At 35.6% G+C, this 23,920-nt stretch overlaps 1 protein-coding gene across 1 annotated transcript in view; it reads left to right on the top strand.

Moving 5' to 3' along the window:
- Positions 1 to 2,275: 2,275 nt before the first annotated feature.
- The window catches only part of LOC128991936 (F-box-like/WD repeat-containing protein TBL1XR1), a 35,868-nt gene continuing 14,223 nt past the window's right edge, over positions 2,276 to 23,920 (top strand). The window contains exons 1-5 of the mRNA XM_054415225.1: positions 2,276 to 2,678; positions 14,820 to 14,965; positions 16,300 to 16,453; positions 19,212 to 19,359; positions 20,023 to 20,161. Of these exons, the coding sequence (XP_054271200.1) occupies positions 2,621 to 2,678; positions 14,820 to 14,965; positions 16,300 to 16,453; positions 19,212 to 19,359; positions 20,023 to 20,161 (645 nt within the window). The 5' untranslated portion in view covers positions 2,276 to 2,620. The remainder of the gene's footprint in view (positions 2,679 to 14,819; positions 14,966 to 16,299; positions 16,454 to 19,211; positions 19,360 to 20,022; positions 20,162 to 23,920) is intronic.

Genomic DNA, 23,920 nt, shown 5'->3' with positions numbered 1-23,920 from the left:
AACAGTTATTACTGGCAAAGGTGGACAAAATACCTGTTGTAAAATTTAGTTGTAGGTATCTGGTACAAAGTATTTCACGGTTTGTCAAAGTTTTAACCTTTGTGAATTTAAGCTAACCCATGGACGGTTAGTACTTGGGAAGGTTAAGAAAATATTAATGAATAACGTACAAAGAAGTCTGTTAGGCCTCTCACACGTTACTCGGAATGGCCTTAATTTGCAGTTTCTTAGAATACCCTTTCACAACAAGCAATTCATTAGGTGTCGGGTAACTTGGTTCAGTTTACTTTCGTGTGATTCCCCTCTAATATCCAACATAACTATTGTTTTGATTTTGGTTGGTAATCATAATAGACAAGCTCCTCGGTTAAATGGGGGGGGGGGTACAGTTCCGGGCTGTACATCTTCTTCTGCGGTGACCAGGGGGTACAATTCCAGGGGGGTACAATTCCGGTCCTACAAGAAGGGCTAGACTGACGGGGGGTACAATTCCGCCCCGTACACTGGTCAAATAAAAGTGAGTTCTAACTGAGGGGGTACAATTCCAGGGGGGTACAATTCCGGTCCTACAAGAAGGGCTAGACTGACGGGGGGTACAATTCCGCCCCGTACACTGGTCAAATAAAAGTGAGTTCTAACTGAGGGGGTACAATTCCAGGGGGGTACAATTCCGGTCCGTACAGTTTTTTAGATGCCAGTGGATTTAATCGAACCACTCGTGCATAACAATATCAAAGTTTCATGAGGGGGGTACAATTCCAGCCCGTACACGCCGTTTTGGTCGAGAAAATGAGACGTCATCGTGACGTCACTAACCTGCAGGGGGTACAATATCGGATGGCCGCCAATGGATGGTTCGGCGGTGGGGCACACGGGAGGGACTAAGGCTAACATATCTTGTAGTGTCAGCGTTCGCCGCTAGAACAGCTAAGTTGAAAAAATTTAAATTATTTTTTTTTTTTAATTTTTAGTTATAAAATTAACTTTTTAATTATAAAATATTGTTTTAAAATTATAAAAATTAATTTTTAAAATTAAACTGTCATAACATAACCTAACCAACCAGACTTGCTGATAATATAAAAACTATATAAGATAAAAATCTAATTAATGATTAATGATAATTTTTAATTAATTATAAAATTAATTTTAAAATTTAGTATTATAAAATTAAACTGTCATAACCTAACCTAACCAACCGAACTTGCTGATATGAAAAATTTGTTGACAAAAAGTTAATACTGCCAGCGGGATTTGAGCCCGGGACCTCCTGAACACCATTCCGAAACTCAACCAACTATGCCACGAACGCCGCTGAAATCGCTCTTTTCGTTAACGGTAATCGTGTTGCCTCTAGAGAAGAAGACATTAGCCACTATAGATATGACGTCACTACACCTTTAGCCTTAGTCCCTCCCGTGTGCCCATTCCGATGGTCGGTCGGTTGGATTGGAGTGGAGAGTGGAGTTAGAGTGACTGCGGTGACTGCCGCCTGCGGACTGGACTGGACTGATGGACTGGTCTGGTTGTCTGGACTTTACCTACCACCCTACCACTTCACTAATCCCCCAAGTGATGGAATGGGCACACGGAAGGGACTAAGGCTAAAGGTGTAGTGACGTCATATCTCTAGTGGTTAATGTCTTCTCTTGAGGCGACACGATTACCGTAACGAAACGATGTGATTCCAGCGGCGTTCGTGGCTTAGTTGGTAGCGTTTCGGATAGGTGTTCAGGAGGTCCGGGGTTCGAAACCCGTTGGCAGCACTAACTTTTTGTCAACAAATTTTTCATATCAGCAAGTTTGGTTGGTTAGGTTAGGTTATGACAGTTTAATTTTATAATACTAAATTTTAAAATTAATTTTATAATTAATTAAAAATTATAAGTAATCATTAATTAGATTTTATCTTATATAGTTTTTATATTATCAGCAAGTCTGGTTGGTTAGGTTATGTTATGACAGTTTAATTTTAAAAATTAAAAATTTATTTTATAATTTTAAAACAATATTTTATAATTAAAAAGTTAATTTTATAACAAAAAATAAAAAATTAATTTAAATTTTTTCAACTTAGCAGTCCTAGCGGCGAACGCTGACACTACAAGATATGTTAGCCTTAGTCCCTCCCGTGTGCCCCACCGCCCAAGTGATGACTTTTACTGTGTGTTGGTTGGTCTATGCTTTTACTGAGTCGAGTCTGGGGAGTCTGGGCTGGGGCGGAGTTGGCGGAGTCTTGGAGTAGAGTTTTGCTGGTGTTGTCGCCGTTGTCGGTTGTTCTTTGTTAGTTTGTTACCTGTTACGGTGTAGCCTTAATTTCGTTTGTCAAAATTAAACGGCATATTTACTGAATTAAGCTGGTAATGTGATCTAAGTCGTGGTGGTAAGATATTTCTTTATAATAGTGGAATACCATAGGCTCAATAAATATTTGTAACTGTTCGGCGTGTTGAAGATTCTAAAATGCAGAAACATAGTGTTGAAAGGGTTGATGCGGTGTTATGTTATCGGTTAACCTTCTGACCAAGCACCACTGTAGTTTATGTGTGTTCTGGACACTGTGTCTATATCCCATCTTCTTAATAAACTCGGTGCATTTTAATCACAACGACCAGTGAACATGAGTTTTTCAAGCGATGAAGTAAATTTTTTGGTATATAGGTACTTACAGGAATCAGGTAAGTGCAACCTTAACCTAAAATTGGACTGCGTTAGACCTATTTCTAAAGTTAGGGTACCGTAATTATTTCGTATAGGTGCCTCCAAACGAATTTTTAATTTTGATATCTTAGGCCTACTTCATAGTTTTTTACCTCCTGAATCCAAATAGGCTATGCCATTATTTTTCACAGCTGATGAATATTTCTCAAGATATCGCCGTAATAATATACAATATTACAATAAACAAGGTAGGATGGATGACATTTACAAGTGGAATGAACTATGGGTTAAATAAACCAACCAGCTGATTTGTTTTCAATCATAGTCAAGCAAATGGAAGTGACAACTTTTATTAAGCCCCCCATACACGGGCGAGCATGCTCGTGACGGTGTTGGCGGCGAACATACTCGCTCGTGTGTGGGATCCGCGAGCCTTCGTACCAACGAACATGTTGGGCTCAGCGCTCGGCTCGTCGCCATAATATAGTCACCACAAATGGCCACAACAGCATTAGCATCCATTTGAATTTAATCAAAATAAATTAATTAAATATATTAAATTTAAATAAATAAACACAACTTGACTGTCACAGCTCAAGAGAAGCAAGAGAAGGCCTACTGCGTGGTAGCAGCGATCATGTTCTTGAGCATGCTCGTCCGTCTGTTGACAACGCCGAGCATGTTCGCCAACATGCTTGCGAACATGCTTGCCCGTGTATGGGGGGCTTTAGCTAACTCTGATTGTGCAATATGAAAATCACCTGATTAACACTTTTCACTTTCTAAGACCAACGAGTTAATAATGTATTATTGTTACCAGTATTTTATCCTTATTAACTAGGGTGGTCTGCCGTTACACTTTAGACGCATAAATGATCGAAGCATTTTTAAAGATTGCCAATGGCTAAAGCAGCAAACAATATGTTCCCTTCCAACAGATTCACCGTTTGTTTGCCCAATATTATTTAAGTTCCAAAGAATGATAAATTTATCTGATAGTTCATTTATTTAGTTAAGGATAAGAATAAGAATTGATAAAAGTTTATTAGGCATGTGTATTTGACATTTCGTTTAAACGGTCAAGAGCTTCTTTCTTCTTTGCCCAAGATCCGTGTCTGTTAATTGACATCAATCGGTCTAGTGAAAATGGTGGCTCCAGAAGCAGGCCTTCAAATAATAGTTATGTAAAAATAGAATGGGTTATTTGCCTTCAGCCAAATAAGTGCTTGCTGTAGTTTTTCTCGTCGAACTTTGAAATCGATATGGCCAAAGACGCCTTGACGTTTGGACAATGATGACTTTTAAGTTTTCTGGCAGTGTAGGTAAGACATATGCTATTTCATTAATATCTTGCTCAACATTAATGATGTTACCTTTGTAGTGAAACTGGCCAACCTGACCATTTGCTTGTACTTTGTAAATGCGCATAGCAGGATGTACTCGTGCAAACAACATTTGTTCTACAATCGTCAGGTCAGTTAATTCGTTCGGGACACTTGACACATCCATATTATTTAACGCCGTGAATTTAGTTGCATTTGAACGACAACGCGAACAAATCGGTGATTGGTTTGAAGCGGTTAGTTGTTGGCAATGACCGTTAGTGCAAGTGTAAAATTTTAGTGCATCTAATTCATTTTGGAATTGATTAGCTAACTGCCTATCATTATCAGCTTCTTCCGCCACTGCTTCATCTGGTTCTCCTTGTTCACGACGCCACTCTCTTACAATATTTGCATTGTTGGTGCTACGACCAATATTACGACGTGGCCTATGAGGCATGCTCAAAAGAAATATAGCAAAACTGTTACTTCCATTGATAAACTGTTAGATTCCAACTTTAACCTAGGATGAAAGTAAGCATTGAAATGTAAACAAAACAGTTACAAACAATTAACATAAGTTTATCTTATTTAAATGAAACGAGATAAACCCATATGTAGGCCTAATAACCCCAATATAATTTTTCTTTCAACTTACATTAAAATAACAAGCGAAATTGTGTGACTCGTAAAATAAAATCCAGAAGGAAATTTGCAAATATTTTTTACCAAAACATTGTGCTCAGTATTCTTTAGCTGTTGGCCAAATTTCATATCAATTGGTCGAAAGCCATTACATTCTGATGCTCTTACAAAGAAGTTACAAAGTCAGGGAAAGTGAGCTTCGCTCAATAATTTATTGATTTATATTTCACCTTTTAGAAATTACATAATAAAATGGTGCCATTCTAACATAACCTAACCTAACCAAACCTCTAGAATGTGTAAGCAAACTCCTTTTGATGTCAGAAAAGGCATGTCAGGGTGATAGGTCGTGCTTTATGTGAATTGGTGACTGCATTAAGTCCTTAGAAGGTAGGTTAGATTAGGTAAGTTAAAGTTTAGGTTATAATGTATCGAGTTGTTAGTTTATGTTGCCTGAGGCCTACTGTTTTTGTAAAATTAAAATCCTGAGAAAAACACTTCAAATTACTTTTCAAAAATGCTTGCATTTTTGAAATAGTATTTGAAGTGTTTTTTCTGGATTTTAATTGTACAAAAACAGTCTGCAGGTGACATAAAGTAACAACTTGATACATTATAACCTAAACTTTAACTTACCTAATCTAACCTACCTTCAAAGGACTTAATGCAGTCACCAATTCACATAAAGCACGACCTATCACCCTGACATGCCTTTTCTGACATCAAAAGGAGTTTGCTTACACATTCTAGAGGTTTGGTTAGGTTAGGTTATGTTAGAATGGCACCATTTTATTATGTAATTTCTAAAAGGTGAAATATAAATCAATAAATTATTGAGCAAAGCTCACTTTCCCTCACTTTGTAACTTCTTTGTAAGAGCATCAGAATGTAATGGCTTTCGACCAATTGATATGATATTAAAACGGATCTGAGAAGCTTAAAAACAATGAATTCTACTGTTCTATATACCATTTTGTTTGGAAAATCATGGGCTTCAATATTACCTATACATAAAACATAAGGAACATTTGTTTAAAAAAAAATTTTTAGGTAAAAGAAAAAAATTATTTTGGAAAAATTGAAAAAAAAAATAAGTTCGCGCTCAATGAAATTGTATAAATTATAGGCCTATAAATATTTGAAAATAGCCACTTTGTTTTAAATTTAATGAGTATTACAAATAATCATATAGGCCTAGTGAGGTAAGTTATCAAATAAATAAGTTATGGGCAAAAAACCGATTACGGTACATAGCGTTTAGCTAAGAATGCATAGCCTAACCATAGCTAGGAATCTGGCTGATAATTTACATCAATATCACTACTACTTCTTCAGGATCATCAACCAGCCCTTCAAAATCACTTAAATCTTCTTATAATGCACCACGTATATCACTACTTTTGATTTGTAACACTAAAACAATGATAAACGTAATAAAACACATCAGTCATCGGTGCGAGGTTATCCAAGCTGTTTACAAATACGCACGTCAGCTGTCTGCTACAATATTTTCGGAACTAAAATGAAGAAACAGACATCAGGAGAAAGCTCTGAATCTGCTGAAAAGAACGATACCTAACTCGATCCAGTTCAATCCGATTCAGTCAGTCATAGAGCCTTCGCCGTAAACGATGTTTGTGTGTCGAAAAACGACAAGTGACACTACACAAAGTGTGTCGTGAGTCGATTTTTCGACAAGTGACACTCGGAGGGTTAAATAAGAACTACATGTAATTAGTCCACCAGTCCATCTATATCTCGATAATGTGACGAAATTCCTATTATAGCCTAGAGAACATCAGAATCTACAGACTACAGAATCACTTGAAATGTTATCCATCATATCTTTTTTATTGTAATGTTAAGTATGTTTTTACGGCGATATCTTGAGAAATATTCATCAGGGGTGAAAAATAATGGTAGGCTATATTTGGATTCAGGAGGTAAAAAACTATAAAGTAAGATATCAAAATTAAAACTTCGTTTGGAGGCACCTATACGGAATAAATGTTTAAGAAAGCATGGGTGGTAGCATGGGTGGTTCAACACTTGAATAAATGTTTAAGAAAACAAAAATAGACTATATAGAAATAATTAACATATTTAGATGCAAAGTTACAGACTTATCACAGGTTGTTCCAGGAACTATTCAATCCTGGAAAAAGGATTTCTTAAGAGCCAGTCACTGAATTTTCTTAAAAATATTTTTTGCGGATATTTATTTACATTAACTAGCTGTACCCCCGGGCTTTTCCCCTTTTTAACTTCATAAGTATTCGCATGGCTCAATCACGTCCCGGTTGAAGTTCGTTCGCTACGCTCACTCACCTTTAGGTTGGAGCTCGTTCGCTACGCTAACTCGCCTCCAGGTTGATGTTCGTTCGCTACGCTCACTCACCTTTTGATTGCAAATTAGCTTTTGTCATAAATTTTAAAAAGTCATCCTTTTTATTGTTTATAATACTTTGATAAAGGTTTTTATGTTTTAATATTTAACATTGGAGAATTTAAACGTTGTTAAGTGCACAGGTGTGCTGCGATTGGGGTTTAATACATTTGGACTTATTCAAAAGTAAAATAGTTTTCTGTGCTGCACTCTGTAGAAACACTGTGGCACTATTTCAAATCATGACTAATGCTAATATAGAATGTTGTAATTATTCAAACCTACAAAACAGTTGGTAAAAGTAAACATCTGCTTTTAAATTATATTTATTTGTAAACATTGTAGATCAAAAAGTCTGACATTGGCCCACTTAAAACCCTCTGGGGCAGAGCCCTTTTGCTAGATCTGCACCAAACTTCACTCGAACCATCCTTGAAAGATGCTTAATAATGCCTGAAAGTTTCATTACAATCTGTCGAGCGGTTTCGGAGTCCATAACGTATATACATACACACACACATACATAGTTCCTCTTTTATAGATATAGATAACTACCGTACCTTATTATATGCTTTCTTACTTGTAACAACATGGCTATTTAAAGATTTGCTCAAACGGAGGTGCTGGTACCGGTAACTTATTTTATGTCTAAGTACCACGAGTATTGTAGGGATGTATCTTCATTCAGGACGATGACTAGTAGTTTTTTTAAAGATTCTAAAATATAAAGGTTAACTTAATAACAGTAAAAATCTTTAATTTAATAACAATAGGCCTACAATGTTCAAGATCAGCTGAACCATCAATAATTCTAACAGCTTTTTTTTGTAATATTAAAACTTCTTCAATTCTTGGACAATTGCCGCAGACAAGCAAGCAGTAGGTACTTAATTATTCATTGAAAAAGGCAAAATAAGCCATTCGGATGTATTCTGGAGTTAAACACAGTATTTCAAATGCCCCAACAAGAAAACAACTCTAGTAAGTCTAGTAGTCACACAATCAATATGAGTATTCCATGTAAGCTGTTGGTCAACACATACACCTAACAACTTAGTAAATACTGACAGCAGTTTCTATAGCTAAAGATTCATGGTCATATGGGCCTCGAAGAGAATAGACCTACTTAGGCCTACTATATTTTCAGTTTTTTTTTTTTATTTAAGAGATAGCTCTAAACCAAGATAAAGACTCTTCTATAGAGTTATTTACCAAATTACTTAAATGCAGCAAGTTACTGGAAGTGTTAACAAATGTCGTGTCATCAGCGTAAAGAAGGGTTCTACATTGCACATTATGAGGTAAATCATTAATACTAATTAAAAATAACTGAGGGCCCAAAACAGAACCTTGGGGATCACCATATTTCAAGTAAACCTCTTGAGACTGAACACCATCAATATACACAACTTGTCTCCTATCCTTTAGATAAGATTCGAAAAGCACCCTGGATGCCATAGAGGTGCAATTTTGAAAGAAGGTCTGAGTGATCAACACAATCAGAGCCTTACTCAAGTCACAGAAGGTAACTCACCATAGGACCTCGCCTCAAAAGCCTGCAAGATTATGGAATTAGATCATCCATGGCGTCCTGGGTAGCCCTGCCCCTTCTAAAGCCAAACTGAGAACTGTAGGCCTACAAAATGTCATTCTCCTCTATAAACAAGATGACCTAATTGTAAACAGAGGCCTAACTAGCATTTTTACACCAAATTTTTAACAGACAACCTAAGATAAGTTGAAATTTATTTCCCTACATGGAAATGTGATTGATTTGTTTGAAATAATTTTTTTTTACCAGAATTACGGGGGAAAATACGGAAATTGGGGATAATCAACAAATTTGTGCTGAACATTTGAAACATAAAAATATAATCAGAAGTAGGCCTATACAATTTATATACAAATGTTGTTAGTATTATTAAAGCTAGGTTACAATACATTTGTTCAGAATAGTGTCATATTGTACAAAGTTAACTTATAACTTAATAATTAGGCCTATGACTTGGAAAACAAAATTTTAGTTTTTCCGAAAACATAAATTAGCCTAGTTATTTAAAGTTTATTCTAATTGTTATACTTTACTATACAGTAATATGATAAATATTACATGTATTTATAGAAAATATATTTCTGAACACAAAAATATACATATACTAAGTTATATAACAAATAAAGGTTATAGAAGCATTAGGGTGAGGTTCATAATGTCCAAATTTCACAAACTCCAACATCTAAAATATTAAATAAACAGTGCGTTTCATAATCTCCAAATTTCATAAGCTCCAAAACCATAACTTTCAAATAAGCACCGTTTCACAATGTCCAAGTTTCACAAACTCCAACGGTTATTTCATAAAGTCCAACGTTATATTAAATAAACAGAGTGGTTCATAATGTCCAAATTTCATAAACTCCAAAAATATAACTTTAAAATACTTACCGTTTCACAACCTCCAAATTTCACTAACTCCAACGAATAGAATATTAAATAAACACAGCGGTTCATAATCTCCAAATTTCGTAAGCTCCAACGGTACAGTCTCTGCCAGAAGTCGCTGCAGAGGTTGCCGTGGTTCGGTATGTAGGCGCTACACGTTCTATTAGAAAATATACTTATAAAACATATTTATACCTTTTTATAATTTTTCATCGGTAAAAAAATCTCTTACGATAAACTTATTTGTAATGACTTTTTAATTGAGAGACGGAACAGTTAAGAAACTCAGCTGAAAGCTTGAATTAAAGATATTAAAAATAAAAAAGTATAAATTTAATTTGCACATTATGTGTTGACACATATTTGAGTCACACAGCTAAGTGTTCTTCAATCATTAAAATGAACGTATAATCAGTAGTTGAGCGACGGCGGGCGGTGCCTGCTATCTGGCCGTGCCAACCACTGTATAGACTTCTAGCCCAGACTGTACCATTGGAGCTTATGAAATTTGGAGATTATGAACCGCTCTGTTTTTGGTACCTATCTAAACGTTGGAGTTTGTGAAATTTGGACATTGTGAAACAGTGATTATTTGAATGTTATAGATTTGGAGCTTATGAAATTTGGAGATTATGAAACGCTCTGTTTATTTAATATATTAGCGTTGGACTTTGTGAAATCATCGTTGGAGTTTGTGAAATTTGGACATTGTGAAACAGTGATTATTTGAATGTTATAGTTTTGGAGCTTGTGAAATTTGGACATTATGAAACGCTCTGTTCATTTAATATTTTAAGCGTTGGAGTTTGTGAAATTTGGAGTTTATGAAACGCTCCCAAGCATTATTCTGCCGTGAAACACACATAGGATTGTAGGCTAGGCTATGATTTAGGCCTAGGATATAGGCTTAACCTCTAAACAACCACAATTTCAATAACACGAATTTGGACATAAATAATAATAGGACTCCTTACCCAGTGTAATATTGATAAATACTACTACCACCTGACAATACACAACTTCTTTTATACTAAAACACTAACCTCTGATGAAAATTAGCACAAATAATAATGTAGCCGCACTGTAAACTTTACTTAGATCCCGGCGATCAGAACGCAAACAACTTGTTTTTCCAGTTACAACTAATGTGTCACCTGAATCTCAATACTGAAAGGCACCAAAACATAGAGATAGAAAGTTTTCTTAGCTTCTTCAAATAGGTCGATGACTCTCATCACTCTAGTCAATTATCAACATATTTATTCGTGATTTAGACGAAATTTTGTTGGCGGTTCGGACAAAATGGCCAACTGACAAAACAGCTATTTAAAAAAAAAATATTTTTCAGACTTCCTAACATCGTATGACAAAGTTGAGTTCTCTATACGAAAATAAGGAACAACTCAAGTTCTTTCCAATGGTACCAACCACTTCCTGTTAAGGCCAAAATTAAGACTTGTCTTGTAGATTTTTTTCAAGAAAACGTATTTTACAAGATTTTTTCGATCGCGGCTCGAAAATGTTACTAGCGCAAAAGATTGTTCAAATTATAATAGCAATTGTATTGATCTGTTAGTGCTACGAGGTTTGTTTATATACTATGAAAATAAAAGTTCAGAATCTCCTCTTTCCAACGGTATTAAAATTATTACACTTTTGGATCATTTTCTTTGCGTAATTTAAGCGTTAAAAAAATATCCGAAAAGCCGTTAAACTGCGTTTGGGCACCGAGCGCACACATCAGAACGCCGTTTAAACGGCGCAAGGCAGTCCTAGGGTTGAAAATAACACCACCTGTAGGCTATTACAAAACCTAGGTAAATTTCTGGGTTACTGACATGTGAGATATTTAGTAATTTTTACACAAACAAACCCTGAAAAAATCTGTTAAAACCTAACTTATCAAAATTTTAATCCAACCCAGGGGTTCTCAAACTTTACTTACTCTAGGACTCCCATAACTTAAGTTAGTTATGTATTTAAAGCTATATAGGTAAGTTAACTACCCCCAATGACCCCTTAAGTTAATTTTATTTTAAACTAGCAGAGTACCCGTCCTTCGTACGGGGTTAGCATATAAGTATAAAATGATTATTACAGTTATGGGAGAGGACACGGTTTAGGAAAATTTTGCCTTTTAATTTATAAGGTATCCTATAGTGTAGCACACATCTACCATAGCCCTAATGTTCTACCACTGCACCTAAACCATAGAAAAAAGTAAAGTTCTCATTGTGTACCACAACTTTTTGGCCTGATAGACGTTGTCCCGTTCTAATGTGGTTTTATGTCAAATGCTTCTTCATTTTCAAGATGAGCTCGTTCGCATCGTTCAATCACGTCCTGGTTGAAGTTTGTTTGCTATGCATACTCACCTTTAGGTTGGAGCTCGTTCGCTGCGCTCACTTGCCTTCAGGTTTAGCTCGTTCGCTACGCTAACTCGCCTCCAGGTTGAAGTTCGTTCGCTACGCTCACTCGCCTTTTAATTGCAAATTAGCTGTATTCATAAATAAAAAATAATAATAGTGCTGCACCCTGTTGCTAAATCTATTAACTTTTTAATACTATTAAACATCATAGAATCAAATTGTTTAGTTGAACCATCTGTTAAGATTCTATAATTCCATTTAACACGTTCGCTGCTACGGACGTTCCGGAACGTCAGCCGGGCCACGGCGCCAGGAGCTAAGAACGTTCCAGAACGTCACCGTTCATTGTTGTTTAACGTTGCTATGGATAAGCCAGCACGTCACAAGCGTTCTATATTTCTTTGCAGCTCGTACGGACGTACTTTTCTGACAATAAAAAATATAGTTTCCCAAATCACCACCAGGGTCGTTTGGAACAGGGCTTTGTTTTACCTCTTTCCTGCTAGATAGCGACACTATTTTACTGACTGTAACCTGGGTAGTGCTGCTATCTATCAGAATCACTTAGTACTATATCCAAAGCCAGTTTTATTGCAGAACATTGCCATCCAGTATAGCTACTGTTGTTTTTACTGTAACTCAGTGTATCGGTGGCAATGTCACGCAGCGGCCGAGCGTTAGTTCAGCAACTGGCGCCGTCCCGGCATCTAGCGCTCAGCAGCGAACGTGTTAAACAAAGTACTCATAAGGTTAACATGGGGAACTACAGAGCCACTGGGGTGGAGTCCAAAAGGATTTTTGAGATAAGAATATGCCTAAATGTTAATTGGGAATGTGATCTATCATCATGCCAAATTTCAGCCCAATCCGTCCTGTAGTTTATGCGTGATTGAGCTACACACATACACACGAACTCACAAACTTTCAGATTTATAATACGTATTAGTAAGTATTGATAATTTCAGTTAAAAAATAATTAACAAAAAAAACCAAAACTGGTATTTTCAGAAAAAGGTACTTTTGGTTTAAAAATAAAATTAGGCCTAACTTAAAATGTTTTTCGCAGTCCCCCAAAAAACTGCTTGCCGACCTCTGCTAACCACACTTTGAGAAACTCTGACCCAACCAAACCTAACCTAACTAGAAACTTCTGACCCTTAGCAAATTCCTTTCCAACCTGTGACTGCATCAAGTCCTTTGAAGGTACGTTAGATTAGGTAAGATAAAGTTTAGGTTACAGTGAACCAAGTTGTTCGTTTGTTATCCTTATCTCCTGAATATTTTTAGGTAAGCCTATATTCCTGTTAAAGGGAACATTCATTATAATCAATGGTTTTTTTCACCAATATGTCATTTTTTGATCCGATTTAGGCTATCGATACTATTGATCGAAACACATCAGCTGACAACTTATGATAGGCTAAATAAGGTTAAATATATTTCAGTAAAAAAAAAAAAAAAATACTTGAAATGAGACTGTTCTAAGAACCTTACATAACTAAGTTTACCTGAAACTTGCTGTAACATTTCAAAATCCTGTTTGATCTTTGCCAAATGCCTTTTTTGTTATCAAACAGAATTTTGAAATAGTATAGCAAGTTTGGTTAGTTATGTAGGTTATAGAAAAGTTTCATTTCTTATTCCATCCTAGGCCTATAACTTGTATTATTTTGCCTAAACAAGATCAGTTGTCAATTTTAAATTTAACTTGAAATTTAACTTTGTAGATATTTATAGAGACGCACTGTGGTTGCGATACTCCCTGGTGTGGATTAACGTCTGCACTAGTGAGTACTACTATCTGTAGTGCTATCCTGATAATTAGACTAATTTGTTAATACCAAGACAAGAATGTGGTTCGGATTACACTAGTATAAACTGTAGGTCCCTTAGCTCTCATTAGCTGTTTGGGCTATTAATTAACAACTGTGTTTGAGCAATATTTCGGCCTTAGTCACTAACAAGACTACAAGATCACGCCACTCATCCTACACTCACTCATCCTTCCCTCATATTTGGGTTAAAAGACGCACATATTGGCGTCCCCATCAAATAGCCTAATTGATATAATTGATAATTTTCTAGTTAAAACACTGGGAAAAACACTGAAATAGTATTTTACAGTGTCCTACGCAGGGTTTTAAGTTAAGTTAATTGGACAATAATAGTTTGGAGATAAAATAAGTCAAGTCAAGTCAAATAAATCTTTATTCAGACATACAACAATGTGTACATGAATGCGTCTTAATCTTAAACTATAACTAATACTAAAACAATTTTCCTGATCCATTTTATTTTTTTATTAATTTTGTTTTACATATTTACATGTTTATTTACATATTTGAACGTAGTGCAGTAAATTCTTCAAAATTATAAAACTCAGAAAAAATTATATTAACAAAAACCAATATTAATAAAAAATTAATTAATTAATATTAAAAAAAAATTATAACTAACAACTCAGATAACTGTACCCTAAACTTTGACCCTCCTAACCTAACCAACTTCAAAACACTTAGGCCTACTGTAATACAGCCCTGGATTAGCATAAAGAACAATATACCATCCTCACATTCCTAAATAAGGACTATAAAGGGGGTAACTAGGCATCCCATTTACATCCCCGCAATGAGACAAAATTTCCTTGAAAGGAAACATTATTGACTAATGAATCTCTTTAGAAGTCTTTCTATAGGCTAGTCAATGATAATTTTCCATTTAATCAGCGATAGGCTCTTCTTACCCTACTTTAATAGGTACTCTAATAGAATTCCCATCAACAAGTCACAAAAAACAGCAAAGAAAAAGAAACACAAGTAAAAAGAACATGCAAAGCTGCAGCAAAGAAAAAGAACGTGGTCGAATGAACCACTCACGGAGTTGGCTATTGTCTAAATTTTTTTTTTCGCCATGAGAAGTGTAATCCGTGACGGTTGATTTGTCATGAAAAATATTTCATAGTTAACAATAAGTTTTAACATCTTTTACGTTTTTAGGGTTTCAACACTCTGCTTACACTTTTGGAATTGAGTCACATATTTCTCAGTCCAATATCAACGGGGCTCTTGTGCCGCCAGCCGCACTGCTAAGTATACTACAGAAGGGCCTCCAGTACACAGAAGCTGAGATAAGCCTAGGAGAGGTGAGTCATTTGCCAAGGGTTTCACAACTTAAGTACTAAATTAACCTTGGTATTTGATTTTGAACAAATGTTCACGTATTTTTTATAAGTTACTAACCTCATCAAACTCGGCCACAAATGTGTTTTGATTAACCCATTGGAGACCGACCCTATAGTATATGACACGCTGCCTAGGACCGGAATGGTTATAGAAAAAATGCTATAACTTTTGACAAGCAGCACTCTTTCACATTTCTTGAAGGCTGTTCTTGATTTTTTAAAACAAAATCAGTTTACTTTGTTAAATCTTTCAATAGCCTACAGGAAGTTTGTTTTTTAAACAAAAAATACACCATCTTACGATAAATCAGAAGTTGGTCCCCTAAGGGTTAATCCTAGCCATTGTAAATCTTAAAATTTAGTGCCAAACCTACTTTCTTGGAATACCATTACTGTGTTACTATTCGGTTTTAATACCTCGGTTTAATACCGGTGCTAATGTAAACTAGCCATTCCTAACCTCGTACTTTATCAAATAAAATTATTCAAAGATTAGCAAAATTATTAGTTGCCTAGTAAAAGTAAAATCAGACTCAGACTGATCTGGAAGTGGAGTAGCCCTACAGCTTTAATATTGTTATCGTCATGTTTGTGATTTGTGGAACAATTGAAACAAAGAAAAAAAACAAGAGCTGAGCGGAGATTGGGCATTCAGGCTTCTTAACAAATTCAGTTTCTAACTATTGACGTCACAATTATATTTTTCTGCCTCAATCCGAAAGTGTCCCTGGTGTATACAGTCAACTGTATCCCGGCTAACAGCTGAACAAGCCAACAAAGATTTTTTTTTAAATGACACAAAGTTCAGATTTTACTATATATCTTGGTATTGAAAAGTTTTACAGTGGCTTACTACAAGATTCTCTCTTGCCTTCACGCCTGATGTAAAGCTCTTTATAGGTTTAGTTGATTACAAAAACTTAAAATGGTACCATGTTATTTTTGTAATTGTTAACGTTCGTAAAAGTAATTTTAATCACATTAGTTCGTTAGAGAAATGATATAGAATTTATTAAGTTTTTATCAGACACAACCCATAGGGCCTACCCATTTTTTCTGCTGTCCCACAAGCGTTTCTTCATAATTTGAACTTTCATTAATCCAATCACTGAGTCCAAACTGGCCTCAAGTTATTGTCGAAACGAGAATTTTCAAATTTTGAAACCAAGTTTTGAAGTTTGGGATTAGATTTTTAGCCACCACCATCGACCTCAATATTGTTGTTTTAAATTTCTCTGCTAGACGAGCAGCCAGACCATTGAATTTCTTGTGGTTATCTTTGCTACTCTGTGCAGGACGGGTCAGAGAATCGGCTGGTGGAAAGCCTATCTCTGATAGACGCTGTGATGCCAGACATTGTGGCGACTCGGCAAAATCAGCAAAACCAGCAGAAACAACAGATGATCAAGAGCGAACCTCCAGAAGCCAACGGAGAGGAAACCAAGCCCAGTGAGTTACTTATGGAAACATTGCTGCGCTAAATCGGATATGTAATTGAATAGAAATTCAAAGAACAATGAGCTTAGAGTAGTCTTTCTCTTTATCAGAACTGTTTGGTTTGAACATTGGATGTAATTTTATGAGTCACATACCTGCTGCACAACAACACCGTTATTAGCTAAACAAATAAGTTAAAACCGGTTTGATTAGTATTAAGCTCTATGCATAGTGCTTCAAGGGACATTTTACCAATTTCCTGGCAAAATATGTGATCTTAGTTGAAATTCAGTCACTTAAATAAATAAATATAAATTAACTTTCCAAACTTTTTTTCCAAAATTTCCAATTGCACAACACCCAATCTTCTTTTAATTTGGACTTAAGTCGGGCCTTGATATGTCCTGATTGCACTATTGTATTCTTGTAGCATTATACAGGGTGTTTTTTTTTTAGCGTAACCCTAAAAAAATTTAAATCTTTATAATTATGTCAATAATAGTTGATTAATTAGCTACCGTACTGGAATCACACCTGGAAACTTAATTTAAAACCCTTGGCATAAAAACAATAATTTATTTTTAACGCATTCTTACAAATCTTTGAGCTTGGGAAAACACCATGTTGCGTCTTATCTACAATAAATTCCTAATCACACCAAACCTAGTAGATAACTATGCCACAATGAATATAAGCTGATAAGCAATTTATTTTTAACACATTCTTATAAATCTTTGAGCTTGGGAAAACACCATCTTGCGTCTTATCTACAATAAATTCCTTAATAACAACATGAGATTTGTTCGGCTATTATTGTAATAATAATAACGAGATGTTAGCCCGTCCTACGTACGGGAGTAGTAATTTAAAACGGTGTAGGCCTATAATTCAGAACAGCTAGTTTACACGTATAAAGACAAATTTTATTGCAGCCTACAGTAGAAAGAGTAATTATCAATTGAAAAGTGTATAGGCCTAGTCAATGATATCACCTTCCATCGCATACCTACCTCTTCCATAATCAATATCACCACAATACAATTACTCATACTATACACAATTTCCTAGTAGGTCTGAATTGAAACTCCCTAAAATAAAACGAAAACATCCATTAAAAATTAACAGTACCCATAATTATAACGTTGGTGTCCTGACATCATTAAACGAATCGTCCACACACATCTTTTATGTCAATTTCACTGCATCAATTGCTAAATAAATAAGTGTAAACAAAGAAAAGTAAACACAACAACATATTAGTTTGCTTTGTAAACAGCTGAGTCAAAAATAATATTCATTTGAACAAAAGAACTGGTCACATGTTAAAGGAATTTCAAAAGTAAAAACGCTAGTAAAGCTAGTGACGTAAATAATTGTCTATGTTTTTATCCATTTCGTTATCAGTTCCAATATCCTTAATAATTAAACCAACCTCATTGAATCAATGTACATTGTAATTCCCCATATTCATTTATTTAAACTATAAAATATTCAGCGCCTCCAAACGTAACCACAACTAAACACACGCCAAACAACTTTTTTAGATTTCATAAAAGGATGGTTAGGCTAATTGCAGTATCCTAGGTCAATGATGACGTTGTGTTCAATCTATGTCATTCATCTGTATATCTTTGGATAACACCCGTCTGAGGTTGTGGTGGTAATTTAAAATCGTATTCCTGAGGATTCTTGATCTCCATCTTTATGACATCAATATTTCCGGGCCTAATCCAAACAAAGTTCAAGCATTCAAAAACATTGATTGTAAACAAAAAGCTGCCAAGATGAATTAAAACATGTAAAAATTGTGATTTTCCTACCCTTTCAAAAAAAGTTCAGCAGTAAACTAATTTGCATATCTTTTTTATTTAACTCGTGTACAGACAGAGCCTCGACTTGTACACATCAATGGTGTTACTTATCTCGGTGGTCTACTAATCTTACTTATTTCCTATAATCAATGACAAAATAAGAGTAAATAAAATAACCTCATAGTTCCATGGTTTATATTTAACCAGCTGTTAGTTAAAACAAATTATATTGCTCTAAAACAAATTGAAGATAACAAAGATTGCTTTAAAAAATAATTTGAACATTCTAGTATTTTACTATGTATATTTAATTGATCTGTCATCCTCTTACAGAAGAATTGAACGTATCAATGATTATCATTACACATAGTATAAATAAGTCAACCCTAAGTATGTCTTTACATTTTTATCCAAATGCTGAATTTGTGACACAAAAGCTGAATGTTTACAGCTGTTAATGTTAAGCAAATTATTTTATGCCAAAAGCTAGATTAGAATCTTAGCGTCGGCTGCTAGACTTTTTAAAAATGAAAACTTAATTTCTAAAAAACTGGGACCCTAAACTAAAATTATGGCTTCGACATTCCCTAGCTCTCAAAATTATCTTTCTTTCAACACAAAAATCATGTAAATCCGTCGAGTGGTTGATCCAGAATCGTGAAATAAAAAAACACTGTTTCATTTTAATATTATAGATAATTCTTGCAGTGGTTATGCCACAATGCATATCAGCTGATAGGCAATGAAAGAAAGAAAACAGGTAGGCCTATACCAACATATTAGCTTGTTTTGTCATTAAAATATGTTTCACAGTACCTTTAAGCTTGGGTTGCATTAAAAAAAACTCTGTATAAGTTGTATAGCCTATATGGTAATGCTTGGGTAGTATATAATTTGTGAAAATTGTTATTGCCCTGTCGCTATTGCTCACATTTTGACATAGTTTGCACTGTTTGCAGACGTTGTGCCGCCACCTCAAAACAGTACAGAGATGGAGGTAGACATGAGCATAGAGATACCAGCCAACAAGGCTACGGTTCTACGAGGTCACGAGTCCGAGGTTTTCATCTGTGCTTGGAATCCCACCACAGATCTGCTAGCCTCTGGGTAAGACACATTTCAATGTTAGGCGCTTAGGTGCAAAGTATTTAGAAACTTGTGAATTGAAACCTTTGGAAACATTGGTTTGCAACCTTGTAACACGCAAATCTCCAAAACCTTCTTGCAAGAATAGACCAGGTTCTAAATTTTCTGAAACACACTGGTTCAAAATATCGTTGCAAGACAAGTAGATTCAAACCCTTGAAAATACGAAGGGTTGAAATCTTGCAGGAGATATAGGTTTGAAATCCATTTGTGGCATGTAGTTTTCATAATCGTGCAAAACTATTTCGTGTTAAATCTTGTAAGCTGTACTCCTCTCTTACCCATGAAGAGCTTTTTACACTTAAGCTTTTGCAAGGTAATACTTGATTGCTCTAACCATACAAATTCACATCTCGTTTAAAGTTGAATAATAAAAATAATATGTAGGTAGATTTTTTATAATTTTTACTAATTGTCCCCTTACACACATTATTGTTTTGAATCCAAAAAGCTGATAATAGGGAAAATAATGTAATGATTTTACGGAAATCCTTTTCTTCTCGGCATGTCATTTGCAAAATATGCCAAATATAAAATATAGTCAATACAGTTCCCACTATTTAGATTCTGTTCAGAAGTTCAAACCTTTGAGTAGTGAGTAAATTAATGTTTGTTGTGGAACAGGTCTGGCGACAGCACTGCTAGGATATGGGACATGAGCGACACTACCACCAGCCCTAACCAGCTGGTGCTGAGACATTGCATACAGAAGGGCGGCACAGAAGTTCCCAGCAACAAGGACGTCACCTCCCTCGACTGGAATGTAAGTGCTTCACCTTACTTGTTACCAACTACGACGGTTTCTGCCGTAATGTCCACGTAATGTTTTGGAGGCAATGATACTCTTATCACCATTGACAAATGGATACTAAAATAGTAGGGGTCTGCAGGTCCCCGTATATTTGTGTCGAGTTGAGCCAACAGTTGGCTCAAGAGATCGGTTGGGGCCAGAAAATATTCTCAGGCCAAGCTCAGGATGCGTTGGGCGTAGAAGATTTTTTTATAATTTGCTGTCACTACAGAATTATGAGAAATGCCGCGGACAAGCCTTTTTATACGGCTTTTGCAGCTTTGTATTGAAAATGTTTTATAAATATATATATTATTTTATGTTATGTACCAAGTTTAATAATAGTAATAATTGTAATAATAATAATGATAATCCATAAATTTTGATATCTACACATTTATAGTTATGGGTTATATATAGAGGTGTGCGGATAGTGAAATTTCATTTCGGATCGGATTCGGATCGGATAGTTGAGGCTCGGTTCGGATCGGATATTGGGAGGTTCGGATTCGGATATTTTCGGATTCGGTTCGGCGCGGTTAATAATAAGCTGCATATGTATTTTTAACCTATAAAACAATGTAAAGCTGTGTAAATAAACTTAAATGACGATTTTGAACTACAGAATTTTTAGCGAAGTCCACAGTTTTCTCTCTCTTGAAAATCACAATTCACAACATTTATTTTCAAAAGTTGGTTGCTTGAATTAAGTACACTAGCAGCTGAAATCTTCACACAACACCTTAGCTCAGCAGGACTGATGTCAAACGTTTGTGCTTGTTTACTTGAGGTTATGTTTTATCTTGTTTCCTGGTTCTCACAAGCCAAGGAGTTCGATCTCAAGTTTATTTTCACATTGTATTTCCTTACGTTTTTGGAACAGATTATTGGCCTTAAGTGGCATTTTGCGGGTTTGCCAAGTTTAGAAAACATCACTAATGCACTAAGATGGGCTCTAGCTCACGATTTGATGTTGGGCAATTAGACTTTATAACTGTGTAAAAGGTGCGTATCCCTGAATTTATAAATTGCATTCTACACTTATTCACTGCCAAACATAATTCAGTAGAACCTTGATGAACCGAGAATTACACTAGCCTACATAACTTCATTACCCCAAGTAAAATACCAAGATAATTTTTATAATTGTATTTGAATCGTATAATCTTAGTTTGTTAAAAAATGGATTGTATGTTCAACAATAATTGCAGTCCAAGTTAAGCAGTATGGTCCCAAATTATTGTTTTTGATTTTGAAACATCACAGTTCATTTGACAAAATTATAGTTGAAGCAGCCCAATGTCAAGTCATGCTTGTGCAATAGTTTGTTTACAAGCTTTCTCCAGACCACGGGGAGGGGAGGGTAGGGTCTGATAAGCCGTCTATTGTTCACCCCCAAGAAGGTCCGACCCTCATTAGTGCCGCTCGGCTGCACTCAGTGGGGAACCCAATACCACAAATCAATCTTTTAAATTAATACAAATATTTGGAAATAATTGTTTTATTAATATTCACCTTGAAATTTCAATAAATTTGGTGTAAAATTTGACAAAAATCGGCCATTTGGACCAATTATTAATACAGTACCAAATACCAATAAAGTAGTACATTCATTGGTAAATAATAGGTAAAAATTTACCGATTTTCGTCAAGTTTTACCCCCTGCTGTGCGTTATGTCACAAAAGCTGATAACGACATGGGTGATTAGTAACAATGGCAACTTGTTGAATGCGTGATGAAGGGAAACCCAAGAAATAGAAGAACAAAGAGAAAGAATAACGACGTTGTTATCTTTATACCCTTTTTACAATTTCCGTTATTGTTATCTTTATGTAAGATTTTATGATTTTGTTTTATAGGTTTATAAAATAATTCTTTTTAACCACGGGAATATCAATTTATAATTTATCAACGTGCTTCTCTTCTGAAACAGCAATACCGGATGCATAATAAAGGTCAATGACCTAAAATATCACGATTGTGCAATATTGTATTTTGATGTTGAAATTAAAATCACGACAAAAGTTTGTATATACCGTATCCATGGTCCCTATCGTTTAATCACACAATCAATGCTAACTAATCGTGGTTAGTTCTAACTTTATTTTTTATTATTCAAAGTTTCTACACAGTAAGACAATCCAAAGTCAAACCGGGCAATGAATGCCTAAAAAACAACGTATCTTGTCCTGTGATTGGAATACCACTCGCCGGCCAGTCCTTTAGGTTTAGGGAAGTAGTGCAAGTCTATATATAGCTTCAAGGTCTTACCCACCCCTTCCCCCTCCGGTCCTACTTGACTCACTACCCGCGCTCCTTTCGAGGTCATTGCCCAACCCCTCCCACCCTCCTATTGTGTTGCCTTCCTATTGTTTCTATTTTGACTTTTTTTCGGGAAACATTAAATCTATTGTTTACGTACCCATCACAGTAGTAGGCTTGATTTTTCTACTTTGAAACAGTACTGTAAAAAAAAACTATTACGCAGCGCCCCTAGTATCAGGAGCGAGACAAGCACGAGTTGACTTTAATTTGACCATGGTAGTTCTTTTCTGCTTTATGTCTGTTCGTTCCAGGAATCTAATCGTAAAGCAAAACAGCCGATAACGACTAAACTAGTTATCGGTATTGCATCATACAGCTTCTTTGCCGTTTGCTGTTAGGTCGTTGGAAACATATTGCTGTAATTTTGTCCTGGGAAACTAATGGTGGTTATGGAGATTTAGTTTTCTGTCAAAAACGTCAAAATATATTGTCTATCCGAAAAAGTCGGATATATAACGGATAGTGTTGGATATAGATTTTTGGCTCGGTTCGGATACGAATATCCGAACCGAACCGAATCCGACCCGATTTTTCGGATATCCGCACACCTCTAGTTATATAGTTGATGTACTTACTTACTTACTTACTTACTGCCGTGGCTCTTGGTACCCAAGGTGGTACTTTGCCTCGCCAACACACTGCCTCCAGATTTTTCTATCCATTGCCTCCTCTTCCCTTCTTCCCAGTCTTCTTAGGTCTTTTCTAACCTGGTCTCGCCATCTCAACTTGGGCCTTCCTGGTGGTCTTCTGCCCTCCGGATTGTTCAAAAGGACGTTCTTGACTAAGGAGTCGTCCTCTTTCCTTAGTAAATGGCCAGCCCATCTCATTCTCCTACCTCTCACCTCGGCCACTATGTCTGGGTCCATATATAATTGCCTCAACTCTGCATTGTGTTTTATCCTCCACTCTCCATCTTCAAAGGTTGGACCATATATTTTTCTCAATATTTTGTTCTCAAATACTATCAAACGTTTTTCTGTTTTTTTACTTAACACCCAATTTTCTGAGCCGTATAACAGAACTGTTCTTATAATGGTTTTATATATACGGAGTTTTGTTTTGTGTGATAGTATTCGAGAGCTTAATAGTTTGTGGGATGCTGATAAACTTCTGTGTGCTGCATTTATTCTTTGTTGTATTTCCATATCTTCTTCATTATTATTCGTCAGCATTACTCCCAAATAAGTGAAGTTGTTTACTTTTTCAAAGTTGTACCCTTCTATTTCTATATTGTTGTCATTGTTTATTTGGGTTGCTCTCCCACACTCCATTATTTTTGTTTTCCCTTCATTTATTCTTAAACCAACTTTCTTTGTATGGTTTAGGAGTTTTGTGACCAGCACTTTCAACTCTTCTTTACTCTCCGCTATAATTGCAACATCATCTGCAAATGCAAGGACGTTTAT

Source organism: Macrosteles quadrilineatus, unplaced genomic scaffold (genome assembly GCF_028750875.1).
Source record: "Macrosteles quadrilineatus isolate MER2022 unplaced genomic scaffold, UCM_ALF_1.0 Scaffold_4__1_contigs__length_99947679, whole genome shotgun sequence".
Lineage (NCBI taxonomy): Eukaryota > Metazoa > Arthropoda > Insecta > Hemiptera > Cicadellidae > Macrosteles > Macrosteles quadrilineatus.
This window is presented reverse-complemented; position numbering and strand designations above follow the sequence as displayed.